This window comes from Carassius auratus, chromosome 16 (genome assembly GCF_003368295.1).
Source record: "Carassius auratus strain Wakin chromosome 16, ASM336829v1, whole genome shotgun sequence".
Classification (NCBI taxonomy): domain Eukaryota; kingdom Metazoa; phylum Chordata; class Actinopteri; order Cypriniformes; family Cyprinidae; genus Carassius; species Carassius auratus.
Genome location: NC_039258.1, coordinates 22,120,647 through 22,137,515, shown reverse-complemented (window position 1 = coordinate 22,137,515; position 16,869 = coordinate 22,120,647). Strand labels below are relative to the sequence as shown.

Sequence of the window (16,869 nt, the reverse complement as noted above, 5' to 3'; positions counted from 1 at the left end):
AGCGGCTGCTGCACTCGTGGGGTTCGCAGGTGGATCTGGCGGAGGGTATGGAGACGGGCCAGTCCTTATCTCCTTCCTCATCTGAAAGATCCAGCGCCCAACCCCTGGGTTCGGAAGCACGCTCGTCGGTTTCTTCCCCCCAGGGCTAGGGGTCGACACTCCACCTCTCTTCATCTGATGAGGTGGATGTGGAGACGATTAGTATGGATTCGCCACCCCTATCAGAGCTGTTGGAGGTGGTTACTCGTGCAGTTGATAAATTAAAAATTGAGTGGCCTGCAGAGAAAAAACATGAACCGCAGAAAAGTAAATTAGATGAGCGGTTTCTGTGGCCGAGACAGCCACCTCCAGCCTGGAGTCTTCCCTTTTTTCCCGACCTCCATGAAGAAATAGCGAGGTCGTAAAAACACCCCTATTCGACCCGTCTCTTCGGCCCCGACTCTAAGTATTATGGCAATGTCGCGGGGCTCGATGAGCGGGGGTACAGAGCGATGCCCCGGGTTGAGCAGACGCTTGCGAGCTATCTGTCACCCAGTTCGGCGTCATCTCTGAAGGCTCCGGCCTTGCCCACGAAACCGTTAAACAACATCTAGCTTAATGGGCAAGGGCTATGTGGCAGCAGGTCAGGCGGGGGCATGCCTTCACACTCTGGCCGTCCTCCAAGCATATCAGGCTGACCTTCTGAGAGATGTAGACGAGGGAGAGGGGATCAAGTCCGAAGATATTGCAGAGCTTAGAAGGACCACTGATCTCTCCCTCCGCACCACCAAAGAGACCGCTTGCATGATTGGGCGGTCTATGGCAGCCTTGGTGGCCGCGGGGTGGCATTTATGGCTGACCCTGTCTCAAATAAGAGAGCGTGACAGGGTTTGCCTCCTGGACTCCCAGCTTCAATCCTCGGGCCTATTCGGCGACACAGTCAATACCGTTGTCGACAGGTTCCAGGAGGCACGTAAACAGGCGGCGTTCCAGAGTTTCCTCCCTCGTCGCTCTCGTGGGTTATCTGGGCGGGGATACCCATGCCACAAGCAAGCTCCTCATACCGCGAGGCTCAAAAGTTGGGGACTTCCAAGGCAAAGTCAGATCTTCGTGCAATTATCGAAGCTAGGAAGTCCTCGACGAAGAGGTCCTGACGCCAGAGGCACAGTTACCCTGAGGGTAGCCTCTGCTGAAGCAGAGCAGTATCCACCTCATTATAAGGTGCCCGTCTCACCCCAGTGCTCTCTGGAGGCCGGTCTGCCAACCCTGCCAGTGTTTCAGGGTGCAGCGGTCTCCCGTGAGCGTCACTCCCAGTTATGTCCACCCGCGAGCGTAGTTGAGCTGGGAAGCTCGCCACCCCGTCAGGGGCCTCTTACATCAGAGATCAGTCTAGAGAGACTGATTCCCTTTGTTCATTATCTAGCAGCGTGGAAACTACTGCCAAATGTATCTAAATGGGTCCTGCACACAGTAGAAAGAGGTATACAGTATTGTATTCAGTTCGGCCGTCCACCGCCGAGGTTCAATGGGGTTACACCGACAGTCGTCGGCCCCCAGCAGGCTCTGGTGATGGAACAAGAAGTGAATACCCTATTAGGGAAGGAGGGCATCGAGGTCCCTCCTCTAGACAGGGAGTCCGGGTTTTACAGCCGGTATTTCATAGTTCCAAAGAAGGATCGTGGGTTGCGTCCGATCTTAGACTTACGTCAATTAAATCTCTCAGTAATGTCACTGAAGTTCAAAATGCTCAATGTCAAACAGGTTGTAGCTCAAATCAGATCCGAGGACTGGTTTATCACAATAGATCTCAAAGACGCATACTTCCACATATCCATCCTTCCACAACACAGGAAGTTTCTGAGGTTCGCTTTCGGGGGCAGCTTATCAATATCGAGTACTTCCCCTTTGGCCTTGCACTCTCACCCCGCACGTTCACGAAATGTGTAGATGCAGCTCTGGTACCCCTCCGTATGCAGGGCATCTGCATTCTGAATTATATCGACGATTGGTTGATTTTAGGTCAGTCAGAGCAGGTGTCGTTCTCGCCCATATGGGGGAGCTGGGTTTGAGACTGAACGCCAAGAAGATTGTACTTTCTCCAGTTCAGAGAACTACCTATCTAGGCGTAGTATGGGATTCGACCACGATGCAGGCACGTATGTCTCCTGCTCGGACCGAGTCATTCCTTTCCTCATTTAAGACAGACAGAGAAGGCCAGTCACTCACTGTCAAGAAGTTTCAGAGACTGTTAGGGTTCATGGCAGCTGCGTCCAACGTGATACCTTTTGGCCTCCTGCACATGAGGCCCCTCTAGTGGTGGGTCAAGACCAAGGGGTTTTCCCTGAGGGGAAATCCATTGCAAACTATCAAGGTCATGCAGCGATGCCTTTGTGCCTTAGACATATGGAAGAAAACTTGGTTCTTGAATCAGGGCCCGGTGTTGGGAGCTCTTGGTCGCCGTATAACGCTAGCGACAGATGCGTCCCTCAACGGTTGGGGTGCGGTCATGAGTGGCCACCCTTCCAGGCGGTCTGTGGAGCAGTCGCTATCTGACATGGCACATCAATTGTCTAGAAATGCTAGCAGTGTATCGAGCATTGAAATATTTCCTCCCAGACCTGAGAGGCTGTCATGTATTGGTGCGCACCTCTGGTTCTCTCTAGTTCACCCAGCTCCACTGGGATTAGATGCCATGACACAGACTTGGCCGAGGCTTCTTCTGTACGCCTTCCCCCCCATCGCTCTGCTCCCGGGAGTTCTGGCGAGAGTACGCCAGGACGGGGTTCGTCTGTTATTAGTAGCCCTGTTCTGGCCGGGCCGAGAATCGTTTGCAGATCTGAGCTCTCTCCTCGACGGCTCTCCATGGGAGATTCCGATTAGGACAGATCTACTCTCTCAGGCGCAGGGCAAAATAATCCACCCTCGCCCAGGGCTGTGGAAGTTGTGGGTGTGGCCCCTGAGGGGGCACAGTTCTTAGCTTCTGGTCTCTCAACCGAGGTTGTTGAGACCCTCCTCCAATCCAGAGCTCCCTCTACAAGGAAACTGTATGTCCTGAAGTGGAAACCCTTCACTTCATGGTACAGAGACCACCAGCTTGACCCTGTTAACTGCCCAGTTGGTACAGTTCTGGAGTTTCTACAAGCTAGGCTCTCTGCAGGGTTAACTCACTCCACCCTAAAGGTGTAAGTGGCGGCCATAGCTGCTTACCACGTCCCTTTCGATGGTCAGTCAGTGGGTAGGCACCCCCTAGTTACACGTTTCCGCCAGGTGCACTGAGGCTAAGACCTCCAGTACGGTTCCGTTTTCCCCCGTGGGACTTGGTTGTGGTATTAGAGGCTCTCTGCAAAGCTCCATTCGAGCCAATTCAAGATATTTCAGATAGACATCTGACCATTAAGATTGCCCTGTTACTGGCGATTACGTCTCTAAAGAGAGTTGGAGACCTTCAGGCCCTCTCGGTGGCCCCTAACTACCTAGACTTTGCCCCTGGTATGGCTAAAGCATTCTTATACCCCCCAGCGGGTTATGTTCCTAAAGTTCCCTCTGTTACACCACAACCTATCGTACTGCAGGCCTTCTGCCCTCCTCCCTTTCGGGAGCCAGACCAGGAGCAGCTAAACTGTATGTGTCCAGTGTGAGCACTGGACGCATTCGTCCACAGAGCTGCCCTCTGGAGAAAATCTGACCAATTGCTTGTTTGCTACGGTCTTCCTAAAAAGGGTTCCCCTGCCTCTAAGCAGACCCTTAGTTGTTGGATAGTCGAGGCTATCAACGTCTCCTATGAGTCCTCTGGTCTTCCCCTTCCTTTGGGAGCCAAGGCTCACTCTACACGGAATATGGCTGACTCTAAGGCCTTTCTAGCAGGTGTGTCCCTCTTGGCCATCTGCAATGCTGCAAACGCCCTCTACATTTGCCAGATTTTAAAATCTTGATATGTGAGCCGCTCCTGGCTCTTCTGTCCTCTCGCCTTAGCTGTGCTCTTCGGATACACACTAGGCAGGGGTTTGGTAGTCTGGCAGCGTTGGCACATCGTTCCCCAAAAGCGCTCGACGCAGCTCGAGTTCCTGAAGAGGAACGTCCCTAGGTTATGAATGTAACCCTAGTTCCTCGAAGGAACGAGACGCTGCGTCGCAGAGCCACACTCCCAGCACCCCTGCCAGCGCTTGCTTCCCTACTCGAAGCTGAAGCCAGCTGCGTGGCACGTGCTTTTATAGCTTCCTGGTCTCTACGTCAACCTGTCTGTGACGTCACTGTAGGATATCAGATGTTAATATATCCAAAGTTCATTGGAGGTGTAGAAACTTGATGGTGTGTCTGATTAAAACACCGGAGAGATACCAGTCCTTTGCTCTCTTTTATTTTAAGTTCAGGATGATTATTCATGGACAATTCCCATAACATGGGGATGGACAGGATGAACTGGATGGGCAACATGTACAAGATGTACAGGATGTACAAGATGGTCTTAAGTCACTACAAACAGTAGAATAAAATAAATCAACTCAATTCATAAACAAATACATATATATACTCGATCCAAACAATAAATTGGCAAACAAACTTACTTAACGCATCTTAAGGAAAGGACTCAAAGGACATGGTTGGGTGTCCATTCAAACACCCACACCTTACCAAAGGAAGAGAAACAATGAAAGGAAGTGAGGTGTACTTATAGACCTTGACCAGGAAGTGTATGGGTAATGTAGGGCACTTGCATGGGTATTGTAGTCTACTTGGAATTGTGGGATATGTAGTACAAATATATATATATATGGGAAAGAAAAAAAATTTAAGATAAGGGTCAATATTCACAACAGTCACGCTCTTCCGTTGGACAGATTGCACACGATATTCAGAGTTCTTCTTGCCAAAGGCGTTCCCCAAAAGTGCTCGATTAAGCTTCTCGTTCCTTCGAGGAACTAAAGTTACATTCGTAACCTAGGGAGGTTTTTGTTTATGTCTGGCTTCAAATGGATCAAAATCTTTCTCTAAATGTGTCATATCTTAAATACTTGATAAATCATTTATACTTGCAAGACATTAATGCACAGATGTTGTGCAGAAATACAGTTGTGTCCGAATTTTTCATTATTCAGAAAATATAACGAATAAAGAAGACATAACTACTAATTACAATATTTCATGTTTTCCACAGTCAGTAATTCAAACTGTAACATTCGTTTGTTTATGGTCATGTTGCTGTTTGTTTGAAATAACACACCTGTTCACCTGAAGGAAAACTCGACGAAGTGCTATTAGAAGACATCCCGTCAAAGCTTTTTGGTACATATCGCCTACCGTAGATGTAACGCGCATTTGAAAAAGCCAGGCGGTGGAGAGCAAAATTAGTTTGAATGCAAAATACAATTTCACCACTAGATGGGAGTAATTCCTACTTAGTGTCCCTTTAAAAATTTATTTATTTTTTACTTTGAAGTACATTTGAAATCAAGTTTTCAGTATATTCTTTTAAATTCTTTTCCACATGGATCTCTCTAAAAGACAGATTTGAAACAGATCATAGTACTTTATTCAGCCTTCAGACAAACATCTGCCTTCCACTGTTCATCTCTTCATTTCTTCCTCTCTGTTAAGAAAGAAGAGAGTAAGGTTGTGCATTATCTGACACACCGAAGCAATCCAGATAACTGTGATGTGAGTCCACTCACAATGGTGCACTTAAGCTGCCGTGTCTCATCTTCTTCCAGCTGATGATTGTCTTGATGTTCTGGCGTCCTGGTGTCTCTATGAGCTTGTGATAGGTCTGCATCATGCTGAGCGCACGAGCGCTGCCCGCACACACCCGAGCCTTCTGCAGCCTGACCACTGACTCCAGGTTACACGCAATCTCATACGCACGTCCAAAATGTTCATGAGCTCCATCATACTGCTTCTATGTACAGAAATAAACATGCTGATACAGGAACACTAAAACTCTATAAACATTCCTAAAGTTCACAAAGATCTCATGCAGCATATGCTAATGATGCCTTATAATGCTCTCTATGTAGGCAGCTCACTAGGGTTTGGGACACAACTTCTTAACCCACAGTTAGGATTAAATCTAAGCTCTCTGTCTCTTACTCTCAAGCTGAGGATGTTTCCGAGGCACATGCAGGCTTTTTCAAGGTTCCTGTCCTGTTTGCTGCTTAGAGAAATCTCTGCAAACTTCTCCAAATATTCAGTTGCCTCTGTTAGTTTGCCTTCACTGTAACAGACAAACACACAGAAGCTTTAGAAAGAAATGGTTACTGATAAGTCATAATTGATCAGTTATCAGGGTCCAAGAACCATAATTACATTTTTATTGACCAAAAACCACTGACTTTTCAGTACTGATTAAACATATTTTCATTCACCATGTAGACACATGTTCCTGTACTGCCACCATCTGACTGGTTTCCACAAGTGGCTCTTAATGCATGAGTTTTCCTTCTGGAGCATCAGTGAGCGTCTGAACCTTCTGTAATAGTTACAGACAACTGAGTCCCTCAGTTGTCCTCAGTGTGAAAAGATGGACCTCAGAATCATACAGTCATTGTTGGAAGGGGTTCAAATACACAAAATGATGGCAAATCAAACTTGTGTGCTTTGCCATTTGTGTGTGCAAATTTGTGGGAGCTGAAGGACTATTCAGGACAAACAAGGGACTCACGAACAACTATCACTATCATAATAGATCAGTGCACATATCTAATTTTCTGCTCTATAGCACCATCAGCAGTCCAATGCATGTCATTTTTTTCAACTATGAATAGTGTTCAACATTTTGACAATGTTTTATTTTTTTTAAATTTTATCCAAAGCAGCTTATATTCCGTTCAATTTATATATCAGTTAATGTCAAAATTCCCAGGAAACTGAACTTTGATATGTCCAGAAGCATGTTTACTTATCATTTTTTGTACCTTTTCATTGCAAAACAGTGGGTTTCTCGGTCTCTTCAAACAGTCATTATTTTAGAAATCAAGCTTTACATCTCAGCTTTAAATGTGAGATGTGTGTGTGTGTATGTGCATCTACCTCTCCAGAGATTTGGCAATGGCTTCGTATGCTCTTCCCAGGCTGTCTGCATTTTCAAGTATTGTGGCGATCTCCATACACACGCTGAAAAACTGACACAAGCAACAAAAACCTCAAAGAACAAATGACAGTTACAGAATGAACCAGCAGAGTGTGTGATTGCTCTGAACAGACCTGTTTAGCAGTCTTCTGGTCTCCAGTGCTCTGATACGCCAGGCCCAGTCTATAAGCGGCTTCTCCTTCTGACCCTCGATCTCCCGCTAGACGACAGCCAACAAAAGGAAGAGTCATTAAACTGTGCTTTAGGGGCTGTGTGGTTTTACTGCTGGAAATCTGACGTGGAAGTTCCTTCTGCTGCCCTAATGTTATTCATGGCATGCACAACTGGCCAAGAGTTTGAAAACCTGATCATAAATGGGTTGTACTTCCAGTACAAATGTATAAGATGAATCTTTCTTATTGTCATAATATACTTTATAATAAAGCACTCAGAAATCATTTGCAAACACTATTAGTTATTCGTAATTAATAGTTTATCAATTGTAGTTAATCAGTAATGTGTTTAGGCTCCATGCATCCCACACAATTATGAGTTGCCCCATGGAAAGTGATTTCTATCAAGATTTCTGTCCACTAACTTCATATTGGCAGCATTGTTATAATATGTGGTTTGGGGATATATGTAAACATTTTAATAGACTCTTAATACGAAATGCAATTAATGTGCAATAGTGTCAGTGTGAACGGAGTGTGCATACACTCTTTAGCCATCTGGTAAGCCTTGTTGAACATCTTAATTGCATGAGTGTAGTCTTGTTCCTGAAGCAGTCTCTGTCCCAGCAGCGTGAACACCTTCTGGAGCTCCTCACATGAGCGCGAGTGATGCATGCGCCCGCTGGGGTCCTGCCACGTACGGCCCATGGTCAGCTGATAAAACACCTCATAATGCTCTAGTGCTCGCTCCAGCTGACCTGCAACACACACGCACAACATCTCTACATTCAACCTTTCTATTTTTCTCTTTTGTTTTCTCTGTTTAGGTGTATTTTACAATTTCCCCACAATTTAAAAGAAACGCTGATTTGAATTGAGAATGTCTTTTAAATTCCAGTTCAGTGTAGTCTTATTGATTTAAATTTGAACTGAGGTAGGAATTGTGAATCTGAATGTAAAGAGGCAGTATACTGTACTGAAGTACTGTGTGTGTATGTTACCCTTCTCTAAATAAACCTGGCCAATGTGTAGGTTGGCCTCAGCCTCTCTTTTGCCAGAGTCCATCTTAAATTTGCGAGCTGAATGGAGGGCCAGCTCTATGAAATGATGCTTTAACCATTTGTCCTCCGGCTCGGTGAAGAACCTGGCCAAGAACATGTGGTTGTCATACGCCTCTCCGTACTGTCCTACAGCAGGAAATAGAGAGAGAACTATTACATACTGTTTAATTGTTGTAACAACTGTTTAAAATTAGGTATAAGAAAACATGTAGATAGCATATAAACAGAATAAACAGCTCTAGTGTAAAAGGGTAAAAAAAATGTAATAAATAAAAAGACAAATAGTAGATCAAACAGTAATAGAACAGAAAGTGTTAGTGTTAGAGAAATTTAATTAGTGTAACCATCAAGTTATAAATGGCTGCACCCCCTTATAAAAAACAACAACAGGTGGATAAAGTACATCTGATATGACTGAATAACCCTTTTAAGTCATTAACTGTTTAATACACATTCATTTGTGATTATATAAAAAAGAAAAATACAGACACTGAAAAATCTAATCTAAGAATCAGGCTCACAAATAAGCGATGTATTATTACTTTTAAAATATAGTGGAGATGGATGTCTGTTCAGAAAGAAATTACTTAAATATAAGCTATGGTGACAAATATTTATTTTTTCCCTTTATTACAAATGATATAACATTAACAACATCCCCTTGTCCCAACCGAAACTGTAGGAAATAAAATAACAGAAAATATAGTGGCAACTCATCATCAGGAAATTACAATGTCATCATCTAATTTAGCAACTCTTTATTATGTTTATTTTTTATTATTATTATTTTTTTTTATATGTATCTTAGTTTTATATTATGTAAAGCACTGTGGTCAGCTTCTGTTGTGTTTATTTGTGCTATATAAATAAAATAAATTAAATTAAATAATTTTATGAACATCTGCATTCCCCTTAGGCTGATGATACACGGGGCAATTTTTTTGAGCAATGTTGCTTGTGCACTTTATGATTGAGAATGGGTAACAGATTTCTGTCTGGATACTTTAAATCGCTCTTGCATGGGCCCTGTGTCTCTCAGCTGCTGCCCACTGACAGCAACACTGTACAAAGTTGCCCTGTGGATCATCATCCTAGAACAGTGCAATGAAGTGTACATTTCAATATACATATGCAAAAACTGTAAAAATACATATATTCATACATTGTACTGTTAGTTTATAGTGTGGCTATATGGGAGGCCCTTTCAGCATAAAAACGTCCCAGCGTTACTCGTCGTAATTATATTTTTACTAGTAACAATTCAATTAAAGAGCTCTATAATTTAATTTCTACTAGTAACAATTACAATTATAGAGCTCTATAATTCAATTTTTACTAGTAACAATTATGATTGTAGAGCTCTCTAATTGAATTATAGAGCTCTGCAATTGTATTCTTACTAGTAACAACTGAATTAAAGAGCTCTATAATTCAATTTTTACTAGTAACAATTCCAATTAGAGAGCTCTACAATTCATTTATTACTAGTAAGAATACAATTGCAGAGCTCTGTAATTCAGTTGTTACTAGTAATAATCCAATTGCAGAGCTCTACAATTCCACTAGAGAGCTCTCTAATTCAATTGTTACTAGTAAAAACTGAATTATAGAGCTCTCTAATTGTAATTGTTACTAGTAAAAACTGAATTAGAGAGCTCTTTAATTCAATTCTTACTAGTAACAATTCCAATTACAGAGCTCTATAATTGTATTATTACTAGTAGAAACTCCTATTCATGAGATGCAAAACAGATTGCAGATATCCCGCCTACAACAGTGCGTTTCAAAATAAAAGCCCTGTAGCGTGGTTCTAAAGTATCCTGAAATATTTTACAGACTTAGGTAACATTAATCATGTTCACATTAAAGCAAAATTAAGATGATGCCTGAGATGAATATTTACAGTGTTTAGAATTGATATGCAATAATAGAATGATTGTGTTTGTTGTTTAGTAAAATAGAAAACATTAGGCCAAATAGTCTTAAACTTTTTTATAAATTGTGACTCGAGGTTAAATCTAGCCTAAAGTTTTTTTCAAGTTTTTTTTTTTTTTTCTTCTTTTTTTCTCCAGGTTGCAATATTGTTTTATATTTTGCCTTCAAATAAGCTTATGCCTGTTGTGGTTGCATGTGTTTGTTGTTAAGTAAAATGAACAAGAGAACACTGAGGAATTCTGACTGTGCATTTAACTCTTTTGTATATATAAAAATATATATTATTGTTAGTCTCCTATCATAATTGAGAAAAGTTATATTTCAATGTTTTTGGTAAACAAGAAAAATTTTTTTTTTAGAAATCACATTGTTATTTTTTATTGATATTATAACAGTACATTCAACCAGATGTGTGAACAAGTATGCAAAAAGAAAAAGATCCATCATTAAATTGCCTAACCATAAAAGTGACTTAGGCAGAATATGCCATGACTTTCTCTTACATATAAAATGCAAACATAACAAAAGTTGTTTTACTCTCCTAATTGTAACCAAGATGTGTAACTTGTGAACCCTAACCAAGTTGTTTCTTATTAATGTCTAACCTTAACCACTGTTTTCCTTTTCTACCCTTAATCGAAGTTCCACTTAGGTGCTGTGCAAACATAACCAAAGTTTTTTTATTCTCCTAAATATTACCAAGATGTGTAATTTGTCCTGACGGCAGTAATGGAATGGGACTGTAGGCAGTCCAGAGAGCCATTCTTTCAGGAAGGTCTGGTCAACATCTGATATGGGCACACATGGGCCAGTCTTGTTGATCTCGGGTTTACACGGATCAGTTTTGGATTTTAACCATGATCCGATGGTTCTGGGGGCGATGCAAAGTGTTGAACAGAAAAGATTCTTACACACAGGTAGTTTACGTCTATCTGCCAGTTGCAGGTGGTATAATAGGGACTTTGTTCTCCTAGATGCAACACCACCTTTCTTCTGTTTTATGGGCACATTTTGGACTAGAGTCTGGATATACAGCTTGCGTGTCTCCCAGAAAGGCATGGACCAGAAATTGTTGAAGATATCTGTTCCATGCTATTCAGTCAGTTTCTCTGACTTTAAGCAGTGATGTGATGTGTAGGGTGGGCCCATGGTCTTTGGTGGTCTCTCCTGTCCCATTGGATTCTTCTAATTCTCCCCCTTAAGACGCTTCTCCTTTATCAGCTCTCTCGTCCACATATCTGGCCTTGGGCGCCTATGACGTTGAACAGCAGAAGTTTCAAGTACATCTCCTGCATCTCCTTCACTGACAGCTCCTTGAGCTGTGTCTGTATCACTACCATTATCTGGGCTGTCATCTTTCTCAGGTGTATAGTCCTCATCCAAGACAGTGTCATCGATTTCACTATTTGACGATAAATCAGGATCTGATTCTGCTCTGGAGGCTTTACTGGCCGTTTCCTCTTCTATTTGTTGCCCCATGTCTACGCCATTACCTTCTTTCTCAGATCTGCTCTCATCTAAATCCTCCAACTCCACTACATGGGTATCAACTTTATTTCCTGACATTAAAACAGAAAATGGAGTGCTGTTGAGTATTTTAACTCATTAAATCATGTTAAATTCATAGGTCCACTGCAAAAAAAAAAAAAAAAAAAAAAAAAAATCTAAATCTTACCAAATACTTCTTATGTCTAGTCAAAATGTCTAATTTATATAAAAAACTATTTTACTTTTTTATTTTACTATTTTTACTTTTATTTGCATTTAAAATAAAAAGTAAATGCTTGAAAAATTACTTCACTTTATTTTTTCCAGCATCTTTGCATATCTGAACCCTTTCCAGCAGTGACTGTATGATTTTGAGATACATCCTTTCACATTGAGGACATTTGAGGGACTCAAACACAACTATTTAAAAAGATTCAAACATTCACTGATGCTCCAGAAGGAAACAAGATGCATTAAGAGCTGGGGGGTGAAAACTTTTGGAATTTGAAGATCAAGGTAAATTGTACTTAATTTGTGTACCGGGAAACATACAAGTATCTTCTGTTGCTTACGAAGGGCAGAACTAAATGGAAAACAATTATATTTCAACAAAATAAGAAAAATTTGGCCATCTTCATTGTGTTCAAAAGTTTTCACCCCCCAGCTCTTAATGCATCTTGTTTCCTTCTGGAGCATCAGTGAATGTTTGAATCTTTTTAAATAGTTGTGTTTTATTCCCTCAAATGTCCTCAGTCTGAAAAGATGCATCTCAAAATCATACAGTCACTGCTGGAAAGGGTTCAAATATGCAAAGATACTGGAAAACTGAAGAATCTGCAGGACCTTAAAGATTTTTCTGAAGAACGCTGCTCAGTTTAACTGTTCAGAACAAACAAGGGACTCATGCACAACCATCACAAAACAGAAAGACAGTCGTGGATCATCAGGTAACAGAACACAGTATTAAGAACCAAGGGTTCCCAAACTTTTGAGTGGGGTTATTTTAATAATTTCAGCAATTTTTTTGTCTCGTGGACTAAATGTTAATATCTTTTATGTACAATATCTTACTCAGGACAGTACTAAATAAAAAATAACATGCATTTAGTATGATCTCTCTTATTTTTTGAAAATTACTCATATTTTCACAGATTCTGCAAGGGGTGCCCAAACTTTCGATCCCCACTGTAAATGCATAAAAACTATCATATTGTATTATTTGTCTGATGATGTTCAATTATCAATCAATCCATCCATAACCAAGATAATTACTAGACGATTTTCATTATAGTTATTATTACTATCATCATTATCATAGATTTTGGCCTTTATCATAGACTTTGGCCTTTTCAGAACTTTTACTATTATGATCATTATTATTATCAATATCATTATTATTATTATCATTACTATTACTATCATCATTATCATAGATTTTGGACTTTTATCATAGACCTTTCAGTGTCCCACATTATCACTAAAGAATAATGAAATGTTGGGTTTAATTAAAAATATTATGGGTAACAGGTTCCACACAATTTGTTTAACTAATCTCAACAAACAATAATTTAGTTCATTTTACAAAAGATGTTAAAGTAAACTAAATTAACAACCCTTAGTAGAATCAACAAACAACAATTCAGTTCATTGTACGTAAAAGTTATAACCGCCCTCTAAAATAAGGATTTAATAAGACTATAACACTGACTCCATTAATAATAGTGCAGTCGATCAGTGCAATTAAACACCGCTTCTCAATTAAGGTTCATCTAAGAGACCACAAACACATGTTTGAAATGCAATATTACATTTCAAACAACTTATTTGTGTGATTTGTTCTAAATTACATTAGAACAAGTTCATTAACTCAACTGTCATCTGTTATTACTCAGGTACCTATCTAATGGTGCTACACTTCTGCAAGAGGGTGACAGAACAACAATTACCCATAATACACTGCAAAATCCTCAGCCAATGAGATTCAAGTCTGTATTGGTTTTATTAATCTGTTACTTTTATGCAACAGTTATGTTGGCTGAACAAATCATTTTTAAGTAAAGCTGACAATACACACTTTTTTGTTGAATGAACTAGACTAAATTCAGTTCACATTGTTAAAGTAAATTGGCAAAAGTGAAAGTACATTTTTTTGAGTGTAGGAAGCACCAGATTGTTTTTAGACAACTTGCACTAAAAGCACTAATATGTCTATAATTTCTTTTATGAATGTGTTATCTGCATTTTCTCTTTTATTTTGTTAGGAGACGTCCTGGGGGTTTTAAAATGGTATTGTGTACAAATCGCAGATATTGCAGACTGCTCAGCCCTGCCTCTCCACCGTGTACTTCGTCCATGTCAGCTGGGGGCGCCAAAATTTCCCGCCTGCCTGTTTATATACCCCAGTTGAATATGCATAAGGCACGATTAGCATAATGATATGTCGCCGATTACAGAGCTCTGTAATGCAATTGTTACTAGTAAGAATTGCTATTGTAGAGCTCTGTAATTCAATTTGAACTAGTAAGATTGCAATTACAGAGCTCTCTAATTCTAATTGTTACTAGTAAGAACTGAATTATGGAGCTCTGTAACTTAATTCTTACTAGTAACAATTCAATTAGAGAGCTCTGTAATTTAATTATAGAGCTCTATAATCAAATTGTTACTAGTAAAAATTGAATTAGAGAGCTCTATAATTAAATTATTACTAGTAAGAATTGCAATTAGAGAGCTCTGCAATTGAATTCTTACTAGTAATAATTTGATTATAGAGCTCTATAAATGAATTACAGAGCTCTCTAATTGAATTGTTACTAGTAACAATTATGATTACAGAGCTCTGTAATTCAATTGTTACTAGTAACAATTACGATTAGAGAGCTCTCTAATTCAATTGTTACTAGTAACAATTCAATTAGAGAGCTCTGTAATTCAATTAGAGAGCTCTGCAATTACACATATCTTTAATGTGTATTTTTACTAGTAATAAATCAATTGAAGAGCTCTGTAATTCAATTGTTACTAGTAAGAATTCAATTAAAGAGCTCTATAATGGTAATTGTTACTAGTAATAATTCAATTAGAGAGCTCTATAATTGTAATTGTTACTAGTAAGAATTCAATTAGAGAGCTCTATAATCATAATTGTTACTAGTAACAATTGAATTGCAGAGCTCTATAATTCAAAATGAATGGAAGTCAATGGAGACATATGACTAGTAATAAATGAATTGTAGAGCTCTCTAATTGGAATTGTTACTAGTAACAATTGAATTAGAGAGCTCTATAATCATAATTGTTACTAGTAATAATTCAATTAGAGAGCTCTATAATTGTAATTGTTACTAGTAAGAATTCAATTAGAGAGCTCTATAATTGTAATTGTTACTAGTAAGAATTCAATTAGAGAGCTCTATAATCATAATTGTTACTAGTAATAATTGAATTATAGAGCTCTATAATTGTAATTGTTACTAGTAGAAATTAAATTATAGAGCTCTTTAATTGAATTGTTACTAGTAAAAATATAATTACGACGAGTAAAGCTGGGACGTTTTTATGCTGAAAGGGCCTCCCATAGTGGCTATGAACGTGTGTGCTGTCACCGTGTGTCTCGGCGGTCTCTGCGGACGCGAGGCGCTGCTGGAGTGTGTGCAGTCTGAGCGGATCCGCTGCGTCCCAGCGCCGCAGCAGCGCGAACATCTGCGCGAACGCGCGAGGAAAGCCCTCGCGCAGCAGATCCACGCACACCTTCTGACGCAGAGCTTCCGGGACCCTCCAGCGGGACAGGAATGAATGGGACTTACGGTTAGTATAACAATCATCTCACAAACTAGAACCACTCTGAAACCAGAGATGAGATCTTACTCTGCAGCTGGATGGACGGGATCCTCCTTCACCCGTTCCGCGCTGGACCTAAACATAATCAGAATCAGTCTGGATATTACTGGAAGGCAAAGTGTTTCAGTTCTAGCGTTGATGAGCAGAGCTTACTTAGACATCGGTGTTAGCCTGTGTTTATGAGGACTGTAGATGTCTGATGTCCTCGATCCACTCACCGCTGAAGACATGCTGCTGATTAACAAACATTTGACAAAAGTTAAAATAAGTGTGTGACAGCGACTTATTTTAAACAGACACGAGGAAGCTTATGAAGTGCCCACACATCACCTGTTTGTCAGATTTGTGACTCTTCTGTATCTGTAACGTTGACAGAATGGAGTTCCGTTGCTATAGCGACTGTGCACTGCTCACTTCCGCTCAACTCTCTCTTTCTCTCTTCAGTCTATTACATCAGATACAGTTTATGGAAGGACTTTGATTATATTCACAGATCTAGAACTGACATATCACACGTCATATATAGAGCAGTGGTTATATATAGCTATATATAGGCTATATATATATATATATATATATATATATATATATATATATATATATATATATATATATATATATATATATATATATATACACACACACACACAAGTATTTTCTTTTATAGATCGCCACAAAAGAGCAGTTTTAGCTTCGTCTTTTATAGAATTGAGAGTGACTAGAACAACCCTTTCCAACTCCCCCCCCCCCCGAAATGTTTATGCTTATTGTTAAAGTTATAAGATATAAGGAAAATTAAATATGATTCAATAGCTTGAAAAGCAAGCGCAGTATAAATGATTACGAATAATGGAATGATTTACGGTCGCAAAATGTAAGGAATTTATTAATTTACAATCATATTACCGCGCTCAAGTTTTGTTGTACCCATAATTTATGAGATTTCTGCTACAGAATTATTCTCTTATCAATAGCCGTGTGAATGTAGCTGACTTTCCGCTGGTGACCGCACGGGGTCGCTGTGTACTGTATACTGATTGGCATAATTGTTACTTTCTTTTTAGTCAACAAAGCTGGTATTCTTGTCTCTTTCGGTGCAATATAATCAAGCAAGGGCTGGATATATATATATATATATATATATATATATATATATATATATATATATATATATATATATATATCCAGCCCTTGCTTGATTATATTGCACCGAAAGAGACAAGAATACCAGCTTTGTTGACTGGTTGAATGAGTGGTTACTTGGGTCCAGACTCATTGCTCTGCTTCCACAAGCTGTGAACCATGACAAACTCAAAGAACCGTCCCCAGA

General features: G+C 39.9%; 1 protein-coding gene across 3 annotated transcripts; it reads right to left on the bottom strand.

The window, feature by feature from the left end:
* Positions 1-5,363: 5,363 nt before the first annotated feature.
* Positions 5,364-15,976, bottom strand: ttc29 (tetratricopeptide repeat domain 29). Of its 3 annotated transcripts, none has more exons than XM_026284754.1 (11): positions 15,870-15,976; positions 15,693-15,770; positions 15,567-15,614; positions 15,305-15,477; positions 8,217-8,402; positions 7,761-7,973; positions 7,177-7,262; positions 7,003-7,094; positions 6,064-6,187; positions 5,649-5,872; positions 5,364-5,566 (listed from the first exon to the last, which is right to left on the bottom strand). In XM_026284754.1, exons 2-11 carry the CDS (start codon positions 15,767-15,769, stop codon positions 5,545-5,547), a joined length of 1,245 nt encoding a protein of 414 aa, XP_026140539.1. In that variant the 5' UTR covers position 15,770; positions 15,870-15,976; the 3' UTR covers positions 5,364-5,544. The 3 variants fall into 3 exon arrangements, with proteins under 3 accessions (XP_026140539.1, XP_026140540.1, XP_026140541.1); XM_026284755.1 differs by having other exon boundaries at positions 15,693-15,773; positions 15,870-15,968; XM_026284756.1 differs by having other exon boundaries at positions 5,365-5,566; positions 15,305-15,474; positions 15,870-15,975.
* Positions 15,977-16,869: the final 893 nt, after the last annotated feature.